The 24,357-nt window shown below is 41.2% G+C and overlaps 1 protein-coding gene across 1 annotated transcript; it reads left to right on the top strand.

Annotated features, from left to right (window-relative positions):
• The first annotated feature begins 6,463 nt into the window (after positions 1-6,463).
• LOC119809406 (zinc finger protein 431-like) lies at positions 6,464-23,484 on the top strand. Its single transcript, XM_038322230.1, has 3 exons — positions 6,464-6,628; positions 23,088-23,214; positions 23,420-23,484. The coding sequence occupies exons 1-3, from the start codon at positions 6,617-6,619 to the stop codon at positions 23,482-23,484; spliced, it is 204 nt and encodes a 67-aa protein (XP_038178158.1). The 5' UTR covers positions 6,464-6,616.
• The last annotated feature ends 873 nt before the right edge of the window (positions 23,485-24,357 follow it).

The following is a 24,357-nucleotide window of genomic DNA, read 5'->3' as shown; positions in this document are numbered from 1 at the left end:
GATGCTTTTCAAATAACATCTCATAGATGGGTAAATCCCTCCTTATATGGAAGACAGCTTTTCCATTCTTTGGTAGACTCTAATAAGACTTTTGTTAAATTTTTAAAAAATGTCTTGTTTATTCTTTTTACCTGGCCAAAACAATGATGTCTGTATGCACAATGAAGTTTTCAGTCTATGTATGAAGTTTTGGCTATTAATTGAGAAATTTTTGGCTATGAAAGCCAGGCCATTGTTGGACCCCCATTGCTAGGGGGAGCCCAAATCATGGGACCAGTTCCTGGGGGAGCCTTTGAAGCTACTACTTGAGTTTTAGTCTGGGTGGGGAACAGTTCTGCTGACCAGGGAAGTGAGTCTATAAAAAGTAGTAAGTACAGTTTTCCTTCCTGTGTAGCACAGATCTTTGTGAATTTCTTTTCCCAGAGTTCTTGGGGGTCTTGCTCTGTCATTTGGACACTTTCCTGGGTAAGGGCTCTCTGTTTTGGATTCACTTGAGTAAAAGCCTGATATCTGGCTGAGACACGCCTTGCTAGGCTGTCCAGTCTACGGTCTACACATACTAAACCCTGGTCTGAACAACTCAGAAAGCTTTGTGAGCCCCAGATGAGTAGCCTGGTGGAGGTTAGTTACCAACAGTCCAGTCACTTGTTTCTGGGAGGGTGACCCTTCCCTCTGGTGTCCTCCATCCTGGTTTTTTTTAAAAATATTTATTTATTATGTATACAGTATTCTGTCTGTGTGTATGCCTGCAGGCTGGAGGAGGGCACCAGACCCCATTACAGATGGTTGTGAGCCACCATGTGGTTGCTGGGAATTGAACTCAGGACCTTTGGAAGAGCAGGCAATGCTCTTAACTTCTGAGCCATCTCTCCAGCCCCATCCTGGGTTTTCAACTATTTTTTTCCCCATGGAGTCTCAGAGTGTAAAGGGTCATGATGTGTTGCCAGAATATTTACTGGGTTCCCTGGTTTTTGGCAGAATGCCAAGAGGCTCCAGTGGTTTGGTCAACAGCTAGGTCAGAAGCCCAGCAGTGAAGAACAGCAATTTGTAGGGGAAGCCAGATAGCTTCTAGGAGGGCCAAGATTTTTGGGTGTTCTTTCCCCCAGTGGTGAGAGGCTGTCTTTCTCCTTAGATCGTTCTGTGGACATCCCTGGCAGCATAAGCATAGTGACTGTGTATATATTGGGGGACTTCCTTTTCACCCCCTGAGACTCTAGGTTAGGTCGATCAGTTCTGTTCTCTGGGCTGAGGTACCTGGGGAGCATCCTAATTTTTTCAGTTAATAGTTCTGCTGCAGCTCCCACGTACCTGGTTTCAAGTCTGAACAGTCATGGAGGAGCACCAGTATCATCATGCGAGAGGGTAGCTAACTTTATGGCGGTGGGTTTCTCCAACTAGCCTCAAGGGTGAGCCGGGAGTAAGGCCTGGTACTGGGTCACATAGGCTTTAGATAGCCAGTGTTTTGCTGCTCCTCAGAGTTGGGCCTCAACCATGTCATGGTGTGATGTGGGTAGATGATCTTGTCGCAGAGTTAACTTGTTTTCTTTGATTAGCATTAACCTCCATTCCTCTTAGTTGGGCCAACCTGTAGCTACAGGGTCCAATAATTTGTACAGGTATGTCAAAGGGAATTTTCATGAACCCAAATTTTGGGTTAAAACTCCTTTTCTCCGCCGGGCGGTGGTGGCGCACGCCTTTAATCCCAGCACTTGGGAGGCAGAGGCAGGTGGATCTCTGTGAGTTCGAGGCCAGCCTGGTCTACAAGAGCTAGTTCCAGGACAGGCTCTAAAAAAGCTGCAGAGAAACCCTGACTCGAAAGACAAAAAAACAAAAAAAACAAAAAAACCCCTCCTTTTCTCTTGTTTTGTGGATGTGGACAGATAAAAAGGTTTTGAGACAACTGGAAGTTCTATGGCTGGAGTGGAAATCACACTTTTTTTAAAAAATGTTTTTAATGTTTTAAATGGCTTTTGTTAAGTCTCAGTCCAAATTAGGGGCTCAGTGCCTCCCTTTGTGCTGGTGTATAGAGGCCTCACCATTTCCAGAAAGTCCGGTATCCAGAGGCAGCAATCCAGCTAGCACCTAGGAAATTTTCAACCTGTTTCTTAGTCTTTGGAGTTGGGATCTGAAGGATGGCAGCAGTCCTCAGAGACGGGTTCTTTTTTCCTTCCTTCAGGTGGTAGCCAATAGGCAGGTATTAATAAAGTTGGGCATTCTTGGCCTACAGTTTGTAGCCCAAGGTCTGTAACTCTTGCAGCAGTCCCTCAGAGGCCTTTATAATCTCTTTTCCCAGGAAACCTCGGAAGGAAGGGCAGCAACTCTGCATTAATGTCTTTAACTCCTGGGGCAGCCTGGACCTGGTATATTGCCCGCTGTAACCTCCCACTGGGTCTGTCCATTTACAGAGAGAGATGGTTGACTCTCCTGCCAGTGGAAGGGTGAAGAGTGCATCTTTCAGGACGAAGATAGTGTACACCTGTTTCTCTGAAAGAAACAGACTCATGAGAATTAGCAGTACCAGGTTTCTTTATAGGTAGGAGCCACATGTTCCATTGTGACTGGCAGGCCACCAGGATGCTTGTCTCATCAACCAGGCAATATGCACTTCAATTTCCCCTTTTTGTTTTCGGGATCATTTGGTATTTTTTATCTTTTGATTGGAGGCATAACTTCCAGCTAGGAGATATTCTTCTGATTAGGGTAAGATGACACGATTTTGTTGGGTATCTGTAAGTTAACTTTGTCTCATTGTCAGCGAAGGTGAAGGGGGCTTTCAGGTCTTGTAAAAGTTTTTGTCTTCATCAGTTTGTTGTTTCTGTTGTTAAAAACCTTTTTGAACTACCTCCAGCCACTGAGACCTACTTATACCTTTCATTTCAACTGTTATAACATTTTTCAAATATTCTAGTTGACTGGGTCACAGGGAAATTTTTTTAGCAACTGTCTTTAATATTTCCAAAAATTACTTAGTGAAACTGTATAAAGTCTCCTTCAGAAGTGTTAAACAGAAGAGAATATTTGTTCTTTCCAGGTTGTTTTGCCTGGCAGCAGTTCCCTTGCCAAGCCCAGGGTAGTGTTTTTACTTTTTTGAGAAAATGTTGGATTTTACAGACCACTCCTTGAGAAGGAGACAAACTGTGAAAGAGAAAGTAGAGGAACTTTTTCTTTTCCTTTGGGCAGAGGCCAGGAGAACTTTCACCCTTTTCAAGACTGCTTAGAGCAGGCACAAAATGGAGGGAATGCTCACCTGGGGGAACCCTTTCTCCACCCTGTGTTCATTCTCTTAGATGACGGGGAGAGACCTGTCACTTCTGTGCCTCCATACGGGGACCAACCCTGTAAGCAGGAGTCAAGCAACAAAATGAGCAGGACCTTATGTTCCTAGAGTAGGTCAGGTGGAAGACTTCCCCCACCTTCTTCCCCCACCCCCAGACCTTGCAGAGCCAAAAGGATGTGTGTCCCCAACAGGAGAGAACACAGTTTTCTAACTGGGTGGAGGAGGGTTTCACACATGAGAAAGCCACTGGTCAGCACAGGGAAACAAAACTGGTAGAAACTGGCCATCACATTGTCATACACCCGAACAGACAGGGATCCAGTAGCACGTCACATGGTTCCTGCACACCCTGTCAGTATCACCACTTCTGTGTGTCCAAGGAGAAGGCACTTTAACCAGAAATAACCTCTGGGAATAAAAGAACAAGCGACTTTCTAATTTATATCCTTTTGGGAGTGGAGGGTCAGACCCCTCAGAAGCATTAGGTAGTAATTGATCAAAGAGTGCTCTGGTGTGGTGGCTTAAATAGGAATGGCCCCAATAGACCTATGTGCTTCAATGCTTGGCCCTTAGGGAGTGGCACTAATGGGGGTGTGGCCTTGTGTGAGGCCCAAAAATGCGAGCCTATTTCTACATCGACCAAAGGTCAGAGTTGAAATGTGCCTCTATTATTGTGTTTCTACCTCAAACAAAGGTCCCACCTAGATGTTGATCAGAGACTTCTGTTCTCTCAACATTGTTGTCAACAGGTGTGGCTAATAGCCAGACCTTGCACTCTAAGAATAATGTTTCTACCGCAAACAAAAGTCTAAGGATCCATCTAATCTCCAGTTCCTTTAAGGAAATAGCATTGGATTCTACCCAGGGAGTGGTTTGTCTCAGAATGTTTTGGTCTAGGGAGCGAGCGTGACTTGTTTTGTTCTAGCAACACAATGTTTAACTGTGGGGACCTTCAATTGGTTTTTTCATTTCCTTGTATCATGTTAATGCGTTTTTTTTTTTTTTTTGTCTTACTCCTACATTTTGGGGTCGGGTATTTTAACAATTGGAAATTAAATGCGGGCAATTTTCAGTATTCGCAGGAACTCCCTCCTGATACTACTGTATGTTTTTCTGTCTTACTATTTTTGTGTCTTTGTATTTACTAATATTTCTAAATCCCAATGCCCCTACCCTGGCAAGTGGTATTTTTGTTGAGGATGGTCCCTCACATATGGTGCTGCAACATGGGACTGACCAGTGAACCTGAAATGCATAGAAGTGTGGCCAGGTGTACAAGGGAGTATGCGAGGGACTCCGAAAGAAAATTGCAACACAGGTGGAGAGATTTGTAATGAGAGCTCAGAAATAAGTAGATAATAAAAAAGGAAAGAGAAAGATGAGGCCAAATATTGGGAGTAAAACTGCAAATATTTGTAGATATGGGACAAGGAGATAGCATTCAACTATCTGTACAGTCGCTTGAATGTATTTTGATAGTTAGACAAGCTAAAGTGGAGAAGCAATTAATACAGAGATTTTTAGAGTTTGTAAATATTATATTCCTACACTCACTGGTGGCATATCCTCTGCTACCTTTGGGCTGCTCTGGGACTTGGAGAGGCCAAAGTATGGCCTCCTCTTTGCTCCTGCAAGCAGTGGGGCTGTGTTCACCTAGCTGCAGCCTCTGTTGCTGCTAGTGGGTGGGAAGAATGAAGGAAGTGTGGTGGGTGGTCCAGCAATGCCTAGAGGCTAATTGATCTATGAGCCAAGGAGCCTATATGGATAAATCTGTGGCTTTTAACAGAGGACAGAATTCAAGAATTCTAATTCTAGTTTTGTGATTACAAAATATAAAATAAAAAAAAGCAAGGATTGTAGACCATGGTGTGGCTGTATTCACCTAAGCTTGTGGTCTCACACTGCAGTCTCAGAGTCACTATCATGCTGGACTCCTGAGAGCCTGTAAATTTGTCAGCCATCTTTATGCTGGTCTGTGTCAGGACTGCTAAAAGTAGCCTGTGCCCTGCCCAGGCAGAGCAGGCAAAGAGGGACCAACCTCCTGCTCCTAAGTACCCAGGAAGGACAGCCAAGCAGCAGAGGGAACATGGCTTGTGCCCCTCTATGTGGCCCAGCTTCAGCTAGGAGTCTAGCCTGACTGCAAAAAAGTAGTCTCAGGGGACTACAGCTTCAGGTCAGTCAAGTATCTGCGGAAATTTAGATGAGCAAGTTAAGCCTGTCAGCTAGGCAGACTTGCAATTTGGACTAGAAGTGTTGGACTCTAGCGTCCAAACACCGGGGAGGAGTCACCCCCAGAGACCACCTCTCACACCACAGCCGATGCAAAAGCATGAGGATTTTATTAATTCTGTCATGACAGGGTCCCTCAGCATTCGGGAAGCCAAGAGACCCCGACTAGCTGGTACAAGCTACTTTTAAAGGAGAAGGCCATAGAAGCAAGGGGGGTTGTGATTGGCTTATTTGAAAGGGCTATTACCAATAATTGGCTGGAGAGCTGTTGCCAGATCAGATGTTTCCCAGGGGACTGAATCAAAACATACGTATATGGGCAATTGTTCAGGAACTGAGTATGTGCACGTGTAGCTGTTGGGTCCTTGGTTCCCAGGGGAGGAGGGAAGCACTAAACTGAGAGGGTTCGGAATTGTCAGAAATGGCTTCAGAATTGTCTTAAAGTCTTACAGGTAGAGCATGGGACTCTTAATCCCAGGGTCGTGGGTTCGAGCCCCACGTTGGGCGCCAGATGATGGCGTAAATCACAAACAATCCCACACCAGTTTGGAATTATGATTAATAGAATGGTTATTTATTTAAAGGGAAAAAAACGTACAGATCACCGTCCCAGACAACAGCCCTCTGCGCAATCAGGAAGGGAGCCTAGTCGTCAGAAGCGGAGCCGGAAGCCAGAGAGCGAGCGGAGGGAAGTGGCCGCATTTTTAAAAAGAGAGACCACGCCCCAATTGGCTGGTATCTCAGCGGCTATTGGCTAAAGGAGCAGAAGGAGCTCCCGCAACAAACTTCTTGAATGTGGATGTCACGAGCCATCTGCCATGGACAGATTTTGGCATGATGGCACGAAGACAACCTTTGCTAAAGCAAGGTGGAGAGACCCTTGCACTGGAGTATGAAAGGGACCTGATCCTGTGTTAATGTGGGTCATGGACATTTCTGTATTTTTTCACGGGATGAGGATTAAGCAAGATGGTTTACAGAATGTCTGGTTCAATGCATACAGCAGAGGAATGTCCTGATGACATTGCAGTTACTGATGACTCCATAGAAGAAGCAGAAAGAGGTTTATGAATTCATGATCCTGACTTCCTTGAACCACCACACTGCAGGATGAGAACTGGGGTACCTGAATCAATGTTCCTATCCCACAACATCATGCTGCACTGTGGAGAATTGCTTAAACAACAACATTGCATTTAGAATCTTACTCATTACAAAATCCTTTTCTTGTCTTTTGGTTAGAATGGATTTAAGTGAATTGTGATCTGACAAATTATGTTATGGTATTGACCTGCTAATGCTTTAGTTCACTAGAAGATGTTAATGATTAGAAAAAGATTAGAACTTGTCTAAGAAAAGTTTGACATTACCAATGAATCCTTGAATTTGACATGTTTGATAAGCAAATTTAGATTTTGATCTAGCTAAAAATTGTTAAGAAACACTCTAGACCAATTCAAAGTGGGCATTCCCTACCCTAGTGATTCTCCACTCCTTTAATTGGAAGATACTATAGCCATAGAAGTATGTATAGTACAAAGTATTATCTGCTCGATTACCATTAGCTAATTGCTGATGAACTCTCTTGACAGAAACTTGGCTCAGAGACAAAGAACCCAGAGGTCCTTTCTCCCTTAACCATTTGATTACAGAGGTTGGCAGTCAGTGACAGGTTTGATCCTTTCCCCCCAGGTGCCCAAGACATAGACATGCATTGTTGGAATGCATGTATTGAAGATGGGTAAATCTGGGAATGGGAAAGTGTTCACCTAAGGCAGACTTGTGTTGTTGCAGAAGCACAGGCTTTATTAAGATTATTAAAAAGGGAGGATTTTGGAGATCCAAAAATGTAAGCCTATTTCCACATTGACCAAAGGTCAGAGAGTTGGAACTTACCTCGATTCCTTCAAGATTAGTATCTGTTTCTACCTCAAACAAAGGTCCCACCTACATTTAGGCCAGAGAGTTCTGCTCTCTCAAGGTTATTGTCAACAGGTGTGGCTAATAGCCAGCCCTTGTATTTCAGGAATAGAGAAGTAGACATGTTTCTACCACAAACAAAAGTCTAAGGATCCAACTAAATTCCAGTTCCTTTAAGGAAATAACATTGTATTCCACCCAGGGAGTGGTTTGCTTCAGAATGTTTTGGTCTAGGGTGTGAGTGTGACTTATTTTGTTCTAGCAACAGAATGTTTAACTATGGATGTATTCCATGACCTTCAATTAGCTTGTTCATTTCCTTGTATCATGTTAATGCAGTTTTTTGTCTTACTCCTACCCTTTGGGGTCAGGGGTATTTTAAGCAATTGGAAATTAAATGAGGGCAATTTTCAGTATTCACAGGAACTCCCTCCTGATACTATTCTGTAGTGGGAGAATGGTCTGTATTCTGTCAATTATATTTTAAGTAAATGCTGATTGGCCAGGCAGGAAGTATAGGCAGGACAACCAGACAGGAAGTAGAGGTGGGTCAATGAGAACAGGAGAATTCTGGGAAGGAGGAAGCCCATTCCTCTGCAGTCCTGACCCGATCAGAGAAGAAGCAAGATGTGACTGCCCCACTGAATAAGGTACTGAGCCACATGGCTAACACAGATAAGAATAATGGACTATATAAGTTATAAGAGTTAATAAGAAGCCTGAGCTAATGAGCCAATCAGTTTATTGTTAATGTAGACCTCTGTGTGATTCTTTGGGACTTAATGACTGTGGGAACTGGGCAGGACAGAAATCCTGACAACACTATTCTATGATTTTCTGTCTTATTATTTTCTTGTCTTTGTATTCTTTACTAATACTTCTAAGTTCCAATGCCCCTATCCTGGTGAGTGATATTTTTGTTGAGGCTGGTCCCCGACAGCTTTGTTGGAGTGGATTTGTTCTTTTTGGAAGAAGTGTGTCATTGTGGAAGTGGTCATTGAAGTCTCATATGCTCAAACTAGGCCTAGTGTGTTGATCAAGGTGTAGAACTCTGAGATCCTCTTCCAGCACTATATCTTACTGCATGCCACCATACTTTTCTCATGACAGTAATGGACTAAACATTTGAAGTTTAACCTAGCTCCAATTAAATGTTTTCCTTTGTAAGAGTTGCCGTGATCAATATTAAACACAGACACTAAATTATAATATACTTGGATAAACCCACTTGTAAATACACCAACATAGTCTTGTAACCTTACCTAAGCAGATATAAATGGTTGTTTTTTAAAAATTTAAAATTCTAAAAGGAAAAAAATTGCCATGGTTATTGTATCTCTTCACAGTAATAAAATTAAAACTAATACCTGGGGACCTCAATATCTCTGGTTGCCTACTCTTAAGTAGTCCTTTAATCATCCCCAAATTCTCTTGTTTTCCAAACATTGATGTTTAAAATCAGCAGTCAGATCCCTGTCTCTCTCTCTCTCTCTCTCTCTCTCTCTCTCTCTCTCTCTCTCTTTTCTTTTTGCAAATTATTGCTTGATGGTAATAGTTTGGATGTTTACCTGCATCTGTTACTATGTACTTTGTATATGTCTGCAGTCTGAGAATGCCAGAAGAGGACATTGAATCCTCTGGAATTGGAGTTACTGATCTCTGAGTTTCCATGAGGTTGTAAAGAATTAACCTGGATCCTCAAAAAGAGCTACATGTCTAACCACTAAGCTAACTGTAAAGTGCCAGACATCTGAAGAACAAATTAGATCATGTTGCTGTAGACATTTATTCTCAAAGCTGAAATCCTGACAGTAAATTTCCTGGTAAAATCCCCCCTCTCCCCCACACACTGTTTTCCTAGCTCTCTGTTGACACTGCTGTAAGTGTGCTTCAGTGCTGTGGGTTGTCAAGTACATCATCACCTCAGGACCTGTGTACCTGTTTCTTCTTTTGCCAGGAATGCTCAATCTCATGTGTCCTTATTTCATTTGTGTCACTTAATGTGGAAGCTCTGCGCTACCCACTTTCAACACTATAGCCCTAAAGCCCAGAGCAGTGGATTGTGCCTATAATCCTAACACTGGAAATTATGGCATCAAGATCTAGTTCAATGCTATCTAGATTACAAATGGCAGTCAAGGTCATATTGGGCTATAGGACACTGTCTCAATAATAATAATCTGCAGCCTTAGTGTTGGGTCTAGAGCTCATGGGCTCCAGTGAAGAGACTGTGAGATTTCCTTGCATGAAGACATGAGATGAAGCCTCAGTTGCATTTTGAGGTAACAATATGTTGAGAAACCTGACATGAAAAGGTACATGTAGGAAGTGGAAATAGTCAAAGAGAGATATATGAGAAATTGCAGTGAGAAAGAGCCATGTGAGACCTTAGAAACCAAAGTCCTTGGTGTCTGACAGAGCTTTAGGATTTTGTGTTTCCCTACAGGGTTTCAGACTTGTCTTCATCTAATATTTTCATAATTCTTTGCAAGGGAAATGTGTATTCTGTACCATTGTGTGCTGTGTAGTTATAATTTGTGTCTGATACAAGATGTCACACTCAAGAGATTGCCTTGAGTGTCAGAAGAAACATTACAATCAAACTGTGTTACATAATATGGGAATCTTTGAAATTAGGCTAAATGCATTTTGCATGATGGATTTACTGAGAGCCTATTATGACCTGTGTTAAATGTGGATTGAAAAATAAATGCTATATTTGAATATTTGTCTTTGGTGACTTATGAAACCCTGAGGAGGAGCCTTTCTAGAGGAATGTAGTCCCTGGGAAAGGGCTTTGAGGGTTTGTACAGTTCCTCTGAAAGACCCTAATTTCTAGGGTTCAGGGAAAAATTCCCCAGACTCAATAAGCTATGCCAATGGATGCAAACAGCAAGAAGCTTCTTTATTGTTGAAGGCGCCAACGAGGACTCAATACTCCAGTGAGACTGAGCCCCCCTGGTATTTTTCCAGCAAGTATTTATAGGGTCTCAGGGTTACATAACAGGGAAACATAGCAACAGCAAATCATTGGTCAACTCAAATTAACATATGGGGGGGTCAACATCAGGACAAAAACAAGTCAAACGGGACGAAAACAGGACAAAAACAAGTCTAACAGGATAAAAACAAATCAGGGCAAAAACAAGTCTAACAGGATAAAAACAAGTCTAACAAAACAAATCAGGACAAAAACAAGTCTAAATTAAGCCAGTTTTCAGCCAGCTGGTTTCTGCCTCCCTGAGCTCTGATACACAAAGGACTGGGTGTTTTTCTCAAGGCTGCTCCTGCTGCCCACAGATATCCTGTTTTTGCCCCCTTGGCAGGTGTAGCCCGTCTCAAGACTACTTTTGCCGCCCACAGGTATCCTGTTTTTACCTGGCCTAGTTGATTACAAAAACATCTTAAGATGGAGACTAGGGTTGGGGTCTTTTCACCTCGTGTGGTTGAAACTGAGCAACCCTCTTCTCCTGTACCACTCTAGCACCCTCATTCGAGACTCCACTCCTAAACAATGGAAGATAAAGGAGGAGCAATTACTTTCCCTTGCTAATTCCTTTTTTTTTGCCTAATATTTTTATGCTCATAATTTTGGCTGATAGAATTAGGATTTTGTCAAGCATTTGCTCTTGTGCTGAGCTTTACCCACATCATGATTTCTGAACTTTGGTAGCGGGTGTCATTCTTCAGATCAAGAATGCATGCAGTCATGAAATTAGTACTGATCTCTTGAATTATTAAATTTCAAGTGTATAACATTGTTCCTAACTTTGTATGTGGTTTTATATTTTTTAAATGTCAAATGTCTCAGTCTTTTACCCGTTTATGTGGATGTATACCACTTATCTTCCTATTATTTACTGAGAGTATTGGGTTGTCTTGACCTGATGATAGCAATAGTTGGTAACCTCCAGTGAGTACTAGGTGTTGATCTAGGATCTCTTTAAAAGCAACAGGTGATCTTATCTGTTGACTAATTTTTATATGCTCCATCATTTTTGTTATTGTTGTTTTATTGTTTTAGGATTGTCCTTTACTTTATTAATGTATTTGAGGACTCTTATCTGTCAGTAGCAACTTCTTAAAAATACATTCCTTCTTAGGAATTATTAAATGCCTTATAGTTTACAAGGGGTCACTCCACTTTATGATAGACAAGTATAGAATTGGAGTGAATATTCACCTCTTTAGAGGAATTTTGAGTGAACCCTGAGTGCTTTCTATTTGTCTGTTGGTTTGAGCCAGGGTATCACTATGTACCTTTGACTGTCATGGCAATCTGTGTAAGACCAGGCTGTCTTGGTAATTACAGTCTTTGCTGCCTGAAGTTTGCAATTAAAGGTGTGCAACACCAGAGCCATATTGTCTGTCCTTTTTTGAATTAATAGTTTTGATGACAATCTCTGTTTCCATGCCTCCCTGCAGTGCCATATTCTCTCTGGGCACAGAGTTGGACAGTGACCTCCCTGCAGTGCCATATTCTCTCTGGGCACAGAGTTGGACAATGTCATTGCTCTTTTTCTGCTTCCTCTTAAACTCAGCTGGTGACTGCATTAGAAATTCTGCTCGCCTCCTTGCCTCCTCCTCCCCTTCAACCCTCTCCCATGGTCCCTGTGCTCCCAATTTACTAAGGAGATCTCGTCTTTTTCTACTTCCCACGTAGATTAGATCTATGTAAGTCTCTCTTATTGTTCTTGTTGTTGTCTAACTTCTCTGGGATTGTGGCTTGTAGGCTGGTTTTCTTTGCTTTATGTTTAAAAACTACTTATGAGTGAGTACATGTGATAGTTGTCTTTCTGTGTCTGGGTTACCTCACTCAAAATGATGTTTTCTAGATCCATCCATTTTCCTGCATTATTCAAGATGTCATTTTTTTTTCTGCAGTGTAGTATTCCGTAGTGTAAGAGTACCACCTTTTCTTATCCACTCTTTGGTCGAAGGGCATTTAGGTTGTTTCTATGTTCTGTGATGTGGGAGGGTCTTCTGTTTGAGTTGATTTAATTGGTTAATAAAGAAACTGCCTGGCCCATTTGATTGGCCGGCCCTTAGGTGGGTGGAGTAGACAGAACAGGAAGAAGGAAGTGAGGTAGATGGCTCAGGCAGATGCCTCAGACAATCGCCATGCCTCGCCTCTCTGGGGCAGATGCCATGCCTCTCCTCAGGGAGACAGACGCTATGAAGCTCTGGCCCAAGATGGACGTACGCTAGAATCTTCCTGGTAAGGCACCATTTCGTGGTGCTACACAGATTATTAGATATGGGTTAATCAAGATGTGAGGAAGAGGCTGAAACTAAATGAAGAGGCAGTGTTTAAATGAATACAATTTGTGTGTTGTTATTTCGGGACATAAGCTAGCTAGGTGGCCAGGAGCCAGGCGGGATGAAAAGCAGGCCTGCCCGCAGCTCCTCACTACAGTTCTGGCTATGACAAACAATGCTGCTATGAACATAGTTGAGCAAATGTCCTTGTGACACGATTGGGCATCCTTTGGATACTCAAAAGTGGTATTACTAGGTCTTGAGGAAGGTTGTTTTCTAATTTTCTGAGAAATCGCCGCACTGACATCCAAAGGGGTTGTACCAACTTGCATTCCCACCAGCAATGCAGAAGTGTTCCCCTTTCCCCACAACCTCTCCAGCATAAGTTGTCATTAGTGTTTTGATTTTGGCCATTCTTACAGGTGTAAGATGGAATCTCAGAGTTGTTTTGATTTGCATTTCTCTGATGACTAAGGATGTTGAATATTTCCTTAAGTGCCTTTCATCCATTTTAGATTCCTCTGTTGAGAGTTCTCTTTTAGGTCTGTACTCCATTTTTAAAATTGGATTATTTTTCTTTTGATGACCAATTTCTTGAGTCCTTTGTATATTTTGGAAATCAGACCTCTGTGTGATATGGGTTAGGAAGATCTTTTCCCATTCTGTAGGCTGTTGTTTTTGTCTTGTTGACAATGTTCTTTGCTTTACAGAAGCTTTTCAGTTTCAGGAGGTCTCATTTATTAAGTGTTTCTCTCAGTGTCTGCTGCTGGGGTTATATTTAGGAAGTGGTTCCCTGTGCCAATGCATTCAAGTGTACTTCCCACTTTCTCTTCTATAAGGTTCAGTGTGGCTGGCTTTATATTGAGGTCTTTGATCCATTTGGACTTGAGTTTTGTACATGGTAACACTAGACCATGACCTTCTGGCCTCTTTTCTTTGTACCTCTTAATATTCTTTCTTTACTCTGTATGTTTAGTGTTTTGATTATTATGTGGTGAGAGGACTTTTTTTTTATTCAGTCTATTTGGTGTTCTGTAAGTTTCTTGTATCTTTGTAGGCATATATTTCTTTAGGTTGGAAAAGTTTTCTTCTATGATTTTGTTAAATATATTTCTGTACTTTTAAGTTGAACTTCTCCTTCTATACCTATTATTCTTAGGTTTTGGCCTTTTCTTTGTGTCCCATATTTCCTGGATATTTTGGGTTAAGCTTTTGTTAGATTTAATGTTTTCTTTGACTGACTAGTCTATTTCCTCTATTGTTTTTTTAAAATATTAATTAATTAATTAATTAATTAATTATGTATACAATATTCTGTCTGTGTGTATGCCTGAAGGCCAGAAGAGGGCACCAGACCTCATTGCAGATGGTTGTGAGCCACCATGTGGTTGCTGGGAATTGAACTCAGGACCTTTAGAAGAGCAGGCAATGCTCTTAACCGCTGAGCCATCTCTCCAGCCCCCTATTTCCTCTATTGTATCTTCAGCGCTTGAGATTCTCTCTTCCATCTCTTGTATTCTGCTGTTTAAGCTTGTGTTTGTGGTTCCTGATCATTTTCTCTTGATTTCTGTTTCTATAATTCCCTCAACTTGTGTTTTCTTTATTGTCTTTATTTCAGTTTTCAAGTCTTAAATAGTTTCTTTCATATGTTTGATTGTTTTTTTTCTTGGTTTTCTTTAAGGGATTTGCTGATATCCCTTAAAATCTTCCAATTTTTTGTTTGTCTTTTCCTCCATTTCTTTGAGGGAATTTCTCATTACGTCTTTAAGAGTTTCAAACATTCTCCTGAAGTTATTTTTTTAAGGTAATTTTCTTCTGCCTCATCTATATTTGGTTTTTCAAGTCTTGTTGTTGCAGGATCTTTAAGTTTTACTGGTCATGCTATTCTTTGTGGTGTTAAATGTGTTCTTATCTTTTCTACTCATCTTTTCCTCTAATAGGTGTGGTTGGGGCTCTCTGTGGTTCTTTTGATTAATCTTCTAGGTGCCAGTGAATCCAAGGCTCAGATGGTTTTTCTCATGGTATGGTCAGTGCCATGGTTCTAGTTACTCCTTTTGGTCACTCCATGTTCCTGGATGTCACTCAGTACTCCTGGGCTTTGCTTCACTTCCTTAAAGTTTGCTGTCTCAGCCTAGGTTGTTGGCTCAGACCTGTTTCTGTTGATATCCCTGGTCTGGATCCACTCCTGCAGAGGTCCCTGGCTTGGGGTTGCCCTTCAAAGCCCTCTGGCTCCTGTCTACTCTCTGAGTTCCCAGGCTTGGGTGCGCCCAGACCCGCAGAGGACCTGGCTCAGCCTTACTCCCATTGAGGTCCCAGACTCATGCCTGGACCCACAGAGTTCTCTGATTCCTGCCTATTCCCTTGGAGGTCCCAGAATGGCAGAGGTCCTGGCTCAGATCTAGTTCCTTGGAGTTCCTAGACTCATGCCCATACCCACAGGGGTCCTGGCTTAGGTCTACTCCCTTGAAGGTCTCAGATTCACATATGGACCCTTTGTGGTCTCTGGCTCTGGGTCACTTGCTCAGCAGTTGCTCCCCTGTATCTGTTCCAGTGAAATTTTCTGTCTCAGGTCTGCTCTGGTCCAGGTCGCTGGCTCTGTCCTGGTCTGTCAGTGTCCCTGGACTGGGTCTGCTCTCCTGCTTCTATGGAACTTGCCTTCTCTGTCCCACTCCCATCTAGGTAGCTCAACAGTATCTTAATTAATATGGTTTCTTTGTGATTATTTTGGGTCTAAGCAGCCAGGAACTAACAAGCAGGCCCCTGCAACAAATTGGTTCTCAATATAGTGATATACAGGTTAATAGAAATGGGTTAAATTAATATGTAAGATTTATCCAATAAGAAGCTAGAGCTAATGGGGCCAAGCAGTGATTTAATTAATATGGTTTCTGTGTGAGTATTTCGGGTCTAAGCTAGCCAAGCGGCTGGGAACCAACAAGCAGCCCTCCATACTACAGATTGGTGCCAATGTGGCAAACTAAAATCCACTTAAAAACCTGAGAGAGCTTAATTCTACACACAAAAATACAGAGTTTAACACAGCTTCTTGCTGTTTGCTGGTGGCATGCTGCAGCTCCTTTAAGAGAGGTTTTCCTGACTCAGCTGTAGCAGACCAAAAAAAAAAAACCTGCACCGGTTTGAAATGCCAGCTTTCTGGGCCATGGTGTCAGCATGACCTCTACCTTTTTTGGGAGATGGAACATTTGGATGGGGTTTGTGAGCACTGTGCTGCAGCTAGCTTGATGGCAATGTGGACCATCTGTTTTTCTGAAAATGGGGCAGTGTGTGTGGCTCTCAGAGGTAGTGAATGGTCCTCCTCTGCCATGTCAAACTGGGTAGAACAAGCAGGCAGGCTGTATATACCATAGGAATGGTTCAGCTTAAGTTTCTAAGAAGCACTTAGCATTTTAAGAAGTGGTCCTGGACAGTAAAGAATTACAGATACACAATAGGACAGATTCAGACATAAAAGACCTCTAAATGGGTCACAGGGTTGGATAAATGTATGTAGGCATGGGAGAGAGAAGAAAAAGAATATAGACAGTTATAAAAAGAAGTAAATTGTTTTTAAAAAAGAAGGTAAAGTCTTTAAAGAGACAGAATACAGAGAGTCATAGATTAAAAGGAATAAAGAAAACTAAGCCATGTAAAGATGGAAAATTCACAGTCTGGATTATGTATATTATTGCGTTATCTTTGAATTTTTTGACTGTGAATGAGCTAAGTACAGAGAGACATTTCATTATATGGGATGCTAAGCTAAACCAGCACTGTATTTTACAAAGGTATTATGGCTTCAGAATTTGGGTCTAAGGATGTGTTGCCTTTGAAAAGAGGTTTTTCTTTTGTTTCCACAGAGGATGAGAACCTGTGGATTCATTCAAGACTAATATGGTTTGATGGACCAAGACCCCCTGAAAGGTTGCCTTGAACACCCCTCAAAAAATTAGTTCACACAATAAACAGCAGGAAGAAGTTTGGACAGATCTATGCCCACATTCCCAAATATTGTCTTTAAATGTTTGTTTACATTTAAAGGGGATATAATGTAGATATTTGTATCAGTATAGATCTTGCTTTATTGATACCAATTTAAGGTTAATTTTGTTACACTGTGTATATGTATTTCTGCCCTTGATTTAAAATGTATTATTAAGAAATATAGGTTAGTAGATAATCATTTATAACAGTCAAGCTTGTAGTCAAGATAGTTAGATTTTCTAGATATACAGAGATGTATTTCAGATGGATAGGCATTCTTCAAACCTTTCAAAGACTACAGAATATGGCATTTAAAATATTTTAAGAATTTAGGATTTTTCATGACAATGAGACACATCTGTTCCTGGTAGCACCAATTACTATAAGAGGAAGATGGGCATAAAAGAAACTCCTTATGGAGTTTGTTAGCCATTTGGGCAAGAAACTGCTCTTGCCTTGACTGCTTGATGAATTGTACATGCAGGACCTGCAGAGAAATGACTGCTGAACTTGCCTAAAGGTGAGATGGTCCTTTGGAGTTCCTGCTTCATGAAAGAGACTACCAGACATTCTGCAGGACACAGAAAAACAAACTGCCAATATAGGTGGAACTGTCTTTGAAATTTCCTGCTTCATGGAAAAGTCTGCTGTCTACTTTGGGCCAGTAGGCTGAAGATGGATATCCCAATGATACTGAAGAGCTTTGGGTGACTATCTAGGCAGTGAGATGTCTCTGTCAATTCTAGAGTTTTGGAAGTTGCTAGCAATGTACTTCCTGTTTACTTAGGTAATATTATATCCATCTGGAGTCTTTGATGGAGTTGGAGAATAGACAGTAATAATATAGTTTTCCTTAGTTATGATAGAATATATGTAATTTTTCTATGTTAAAGTTAAAACCTTCCTTTTTATTTAAACATAAAAGGGGAGGTGATGTGGAATTTCCCTCTGTATGTGATGGAGGAGAGTTATCTGTCTATGTTTCTTTCATTGGTTAATTAATAAAGAAAACTGCCTTGGCCCTTTAAGAACAGAAAATTAGGTAGGTGGAGTAGACAGAACAGAATTGTGGGAACAAGGAAGTAGAGTTGGGGAGACGCTTCAGGCAGTCGCCATAGTGAGTCTCCATGCTGCTCCTCTCCGAGATGGACGCAGGTTAAGATCTCTCCTGGTAAGCCACACCTCGTGGTGCTACCCAGATTACTAAATATGGGTTAAAGGAAGATGTGAGAATTAACCAATAAGAGGCTGAAACTATGGGCTAGGCAGTGTTTTAAAAGAATACAGTTTCCGTGTAATTATTTTGGGTAAAGCTAGCCAGCGGCGGGTGGCGGGACGCAGCCCCGCCGCGTCACACTACAGGTTGGTGCTCCAACGTGGTGACTAAATCCACTCAGGTTTTTAACCTGAGAGGGCTTTAAATAAAGGAGAGAGAGTTTAACACAGCTTTCTGCTGTTTGCCTGGACATGCCGTAGAGAGATTTTCTGTTTCTGCAATAGTGGCAGAGAAAAAGCTGAGTCATTTTAAAACGCGGCTTCCTGGTGCTGTGCTGCCAGTGCGAACTCTGGCTTTAAAGCATTTCAGTGGCTTTTATGGACTGGATGTTTGTGTGCCTGCTTGGGATCGGAAAGAAGGTGCTCTGAGACCATGCCAATGGCTCACTGCTCCCCGCCTGCTCCTGGGCAGATGGCGGAATCAGGCTTAGGCGAGCGGGAGAACATGGCGGATTTCTGCCGATGTTTCCAGGCTGCGCAACTTGGATGAAAAGAGTTTCTGTGCCGCACACTCAGTCTCAGAATTAAAGTGCTGAGTGTGGCTCCTACCTGGAGGCCCCAGAGCTAGCAGAAAATGGTACATCCTCCATTTTGAAATTGGAGAGAGGTGGAGCCAACATCTAGAACAGCCCAGCGGCTCTGCAGCTCAGAGGTGCAACCGATTAAGAGTCACAAGCGGCTCTGCCATGTTGGACTGGGTGGGGCAAGCCCGCAGTACCTGTTTTTGACCTAGGAATGTCACAGCTTAGAGTCTTAAGCGCTTAGCAATGTAAAGGCTCAAATCAAACAAGTTTCTCGACAGTAAAAAATTACAGATTCACAATAGGACAGATTCAGACATAAAAGACTTTTAAATGGGTCACAATGTTGGATGACTGTACGTAGGCTTGAGAGAGAGAAAAAAATAAATATATAGAGAATAAAGTTAATGCCTTAAAAAAGGGGTAAAGTCTTTAAAGAGAGAATAAAGTAAAGTGATAGAGTAAAAATAAGCCACGTAAAAATGGAAAATTCACAGAGAGTCTGGATTATGTATTTTGTTGTGTTTTCTTTGATTTTTTTGACTGTAAAAGAGCTAAGTACAGAGAGACATTTCATTATATGGGCTGCCAGGCTAGACCAGAATGGACATCTTAACGGTATGACTTCAGGATTTGGATCTAAGAACATGATGCTTTGGAAAAGAGTTTCTTCTTTTGTTTTCACAGAGGACGAGACTCTGTGGATTGCTTCTATCCCAATATGGTATGATAGACCACGCCCTCCTGAAAGGTTGCTGTGAACATCTTCAAAAAATTACTTCACTCAACTGCCAACTGAGAGGAACCTAGCACACAGGTTACACCATGAAAGACCTAAATAACAGTGCCCCCATTCAGCAGGAAGCAGTTTGGAGAGAAAAAACTGCGCCCATTTTCCCAAATATTGCTTATAAATGGTCTTTTACATTTAAAGGGGGAGATGATATAGATATGAATTTGCATTGGTATGGATTTTAAGGTCAATTTGTTATATGTATATGTATTTCTGATCTTGATTAAGCTATTGTGATTGTAGTTCATTTTAAAAACTGTAATGTATAATTAGGAAATATAGGTTGTTAATGGATAATCATTGATAATAGTTAAGCTTGTAGTCATGTTATTAGATTTTCTAGGTATGTAGAGATATATTTCAGTTAGATAGACATTCTTCATATCTTTCAAAGACTGCAGAATATGGCATTTAATGTTTTAATAACTTAGGGTTTTTCATGACAATGAGACACGTCTGCTCCTGGCAGCACCAATCTACTTCGAGAGGAAGATGGGCATCGAAGAGGCTACTTAGGGAGTTTGTTAGCCATTTGGGCAAGAAACTGCTCTTGCCTGGACTGTTGCATAAACTGGACACAAGGAACCCGCAGAAAGAGGACTGCTAAACTTGCCTAAAGGTGAGATGGTCTCTCAGGGTTCCTGATTCGTGAAAGAGTCTGCGAGACGTTCTGCAGGACACAGCAGAAAGTGACTGAACTGTCTTTGGAATTTTTCTGCTTCATGGAAATGTCTGCTGGATACTGTGGGCCTGAAGCCCGAAGATGGATGCCCCAACGGTACAGAGGAACTTTGGGTGACTGTCCAGGCAGCGAGTTGTCTCTGTCATTTCTAGAGTTTTATAAGTTACTTATTTCTTGTTTACTTAGGTAGCATTATATCCTTCTGGAGTCTTTGATGGAGTTGAAGAATAAATAGATAGTTATAGCTTTCCTTAGTTATGATAAAAGATAAAATAGATTTAAATATTGTAACTGTAATACTTGCTTGATAACTGTTTTGTTATATGTAATTTTGCTATGTTAAAGTTGAAGCCTTTCTTTTTTGTTTAAACAGAAAAAGGGGAAATGATGGAGGAGAGTTATCTGTCTATGTTTCTTTCATTGGTTAATTAATAAAGAAAACTGCCTTGGCCCTTTAAGAACAGAAAATTAGGTAGGTGGAGTAGACAGAACAGAATTGTGGGAACAAGGAAGTAGAGTTGGGGAGACGCTTCAGGCAGTCGCCATAGTGAGTCTCCATGCTGCTCCTCTCCGAGATGGACGCAGGTTAAGATCTCTCCTGGTAAGCCACACCTCGTGGTGCTACCCAGATTACTAAATATGGGTTAAAGGAAGATGTGAGAATTAACCAATAAGAGGCTGAAACTATGGGCTAGGCAGTGTTTTAAAAGAATACAGTTTCCGTGTAATTATTTCGGGTGTAAAGCTAGCCGTTGGCCGGGTGGCGGGACGCAGCCCCGCCGATTTCACACTACATGTATGCTTGAATACCATTGATAAATAAAGAAACTGCTTTGGGCCTATAGCAGAACTATAGGGGAACAGAGCTAGGTGGGGAAAACTAAACAATGCTTGGAGAAAGAAGGAGGAGTCAGAGAGAAATCATGTAGCCTGCTGGAGACAGATGCTGGGAACTTTAGCTGGTAAGTCACAGCCATGTGTCAATACATAAATTAGTGTAGATGGGTTAAATTAATATGTAAGGGTCAGCCAATAAGAAGCTAGAGCTAGTGGACCAAGCAGTGTCTTAGTTAATATGGTTTCTGTGTGCTTATTTTGGGTCTGAGCAGTTGGGAAGAAACAAACGGCCCTCTGCAACAAGTTCCCTTATTTCTGTTAATTTTCTCTCCAACAGACCTGTCCATTGGTGATAGTGGTGTGTTGAAGTCCCCCACTATTAGTGTGTGGTGTTTGTTGTGCAATTGAAGCTTTTGTAATGTTTCTTTTCCAAATGTGGATGCCCTAGTATTTGGGGTATAAATCTTCAGAATTGAGACTTCATCTTGGTGGGTTTTCTTCCTGTGATGAACTTGAAATAGCCTTCTCCACCTCTTTGATCAATTTTAGTTTGAAATCTACTTTGTTAGATATCAGGATAGCTATAGAACTTGCTTCTTAGTTTCATTTGATTGGAAAATCTTTTCCAAACCCTTTACCCTGAGGTGGTGTCTGTCTTTGAAGTTGAAGTATGTTTCTTATATGCAGCAGAAGGTTGGCTCCTGTTTTTGTATCCATTATGTTAGCCTGCATCTTTTTATAGGTGAATTGGGCCCATTTATATTAAGAGATATTAATGACTAATGATTGTTAGTTCCTGTTATTTTTTAGTTTTTTTTTTTGGTAGTGTGCGTGTTTATGATCTTTGGGATTTGTTGGTGTTGGATTATCTATTTCATGTGTTTTCATGGGTGCAGCTGTCTTCCTTCTGGTTATTTTGTGTAGGGCTGGATTTATGGATAGGTTTAAATCTGTTTTAGTCATGAACTATCTTGTTTTCTCCATCTGTGGTGGTTGAAAGTTTTTCTGGGTATAGTAGTCTGGGCTGGTCTCTGTGGGGTTTTTTTGTGTCTTCAAAACATATGTCTAGGACCTACTGGCTTTCAGAGTCTCCATTTCATAGTTGGGTGTTAGTCTGATAGGTCTGCCTTTATCTGTTACTTGACCTTTTTCCTTTGCAGCTCTTAATAATATTTTTTTGTTCTGTTTAGTGTTAACCTAGATTTCCTAGATGTTTTGTGTTAAGACTGTTGGATTGAATGTTTTCTTTGATGGATGAATCTATTTCCTCTGTATCTTCAACCCCAGAGATTCTCTTCCATCTCTTGCATTCTGTTGGTTATGCTTGCACCTGTTGTTCCTGTTCATTTACCTAAATTTTCAATCTTCAGAGTTTCCTTGGTTTGTGTTTTTTATTGTCTCTATTTCAATTTTCAAGCCTGAACTCTGTCCTTTACCTGTTTGATTTTTTTTTTCTTGGCTATCTTTAAAGGACTTACTGATTTTTTACCCCAATTTTTTTGTTTTTTTTTTTTTCTCGATTTCTTTAAGGGAATTTTTTATTTTCTCTTTAGGACCTCTATCATCTTTTTAAAAAAAGTTATTTTAAAGATTATTTTCTTCTTTATCTGCATTGGAATGTTCAGGTCTTCCTGTTGTAGAACTAATTTCTGGTTGTGCCATATTGCTTTTTATGTTGTTGCATGCATTCTAACACTGCCACCTGCCCATTTGGGAATTGGGTAATTATAGAATCAGGTATTGATTCTTCTTCCAATTGGTGCAGGAGGTGCCTGTGCCTTAGGGGGCTGTTCTTCCTCCAGTTGGTGCAGGTGGTTTCTGTGCCTCCAGGGGCCACTGATGCCATAGGGGATGGTTGGTTGGGGTGGAATGATGGGTTCTGTGGGTTGGGTGTGGAGTGGGACTTGTAAGTTACAGGATCCAATAGGTGTCAGGGGTAGTTGAGTAGCATGCCCACAAGAGTCTTACCTTTTGACTGACTGCGGGGTCTGCACTGAGTGGGAGAGGGTCATAGGATGTGCCCTGGGGTCTAGGGTCTAGAGACTGGGGCTATCCAGTCAGACCATTCACTCACCTCTTCTTCCAGTCTGTGTAGGTGGAATCTGTTCCTCTGTGGGCCTCTGATGTCAAGGGGAATGTTTGGTGTGGTGGGGAGGATGATGGGTTCTATGGGCTTGAGGGACAGAATAGTACTTGTAGGTTATAGGGTCCATTGGGTGATGGGGATGGATGGTGGAGTGGTCTGCCTGCAGGGGTTTTACTCGCTGAACTTAGTCTGACATTTCTATTATGTACATATGTGGGATACTTTAGGATGCAGTGACCTATGAGGATGTGCATGTGAACTTCACTCATGAAGAGTGGGCTTTGCTGGATCCTTCCCAGAAGAGTCTCTACAAAGATGTGATGCTGGAAACCTACTGGAACCTCACTGCTGTAGGTAGGAATGTGAGCTTTCTGTTACTTTTTAACTTAAGGACACAAGACTTGGAGATTGGTGCTTTCCAGAAATTTTGAATTTTGTAGAGGAAAAAATATCTGTTGAGTAAATAAGGCATGATTCTATGATTCATGAAAGATAGTAATTTCAATTGTTTCTATTTTCAAGTAATATATCACATATACTTTCTGGTACTGTATTACAGGGTACAAATGGGAAGAACAGAATATTGAAGACCATTCTCAAAATTCTAGAAGACATAGAAGGTAATTTTCATGTGCAAGCTAATACATATGTACCTCTGAAGACATGTTAATGTACCCTGAACTTTTAATGAAATGCATCAATAGCCATGTGATGGCTATTAAATTTCTACAGCACCATGTACTGCAATGTCGGGTAGCTGATCATTTAAAGCATATCCTTTAAGAATAAGACACGAACTGGGCAGTTGCAGTGCTTAATCCAAGCACTTGAGAGGCAGAGATAAGTGGATCACTGTGAATTCAAGGCTAGCCTGGTCTATAGAGAATGCTCCAGGACATAATCCAAAGCTACAGAGAAACCTGTCTCAAAAAAAAAAAAAAAACCAAATACAAAAAACCAAAACCAAAAAAACCCAAACAACAACAACAAAACAAACAAACAAAACAATAATAAGAGAAGGAAACAATGCCATAACAGATGTCATCATTTTAATCATGGTCATATGAGAGGCATATTGTGGAACTATCCATCAACTTAGGTTCATAACATTCAATTATCACAAAAGGTATACACATTGATGGGGGATTAGTGTATGTCTAAGATCTTTTATAGGCAATCATCCATATTAAAGGTAGTATTCCTCATATACTTGTAGTAAGTTACTTACATATTTTAGTGTGTTGAGCACTTTATGAGAGACCATGAAGTTGTTGTGCTCTAGAAACATGAATCCATACATATATCACAGCTGTATGAAACATAAAACGTTAGCCTATGTCAGTGCAATGCAAAAAGCTTTTATTTGCTTTTCTTCCTTTACCAGGTATATCATCTGTCACTCTGGATCCAAACCATGTGAATATAAGGGAAACAAAAAGAAGCATTGTACTCCTGTGTCTCTCAGAACACTTGGAAGAGATGTAGTAGTCCCCACCA

This window comes from Arvicola amphibius, chromosome 1 (genome assembly GCF_903992535.2).
Source record: "Arvicola amphibius chromosome 1, mArvAmp1.2, whole genome shotgun sequence".
In the NCBI taxonomy this organism is placed as follows: domain Eukaryota; kingdom Metazoa; phylum Chordata; class Mammalia; order Rodentia; family Cricetidae; genus Arvicola; species Arvicola amphibius.
The sequence above is the reverse complement of the archived record's forward strand: the minus strand, read 5'-3'. Positions and strand labels throughout refer to the sequence as shown.

Excerpts from the sequence above, each read along its gene's own strand:
- LOC119809406 (XM_038322230.1), top strand. Across the intron at positions 23,215-23,419 it reads CTGGAACCTCACTGCTGTAG|GGTACAAATGGGAAGAACAG; the intron begins GTAGGAATGTGA and ends ACTGTATTACAG.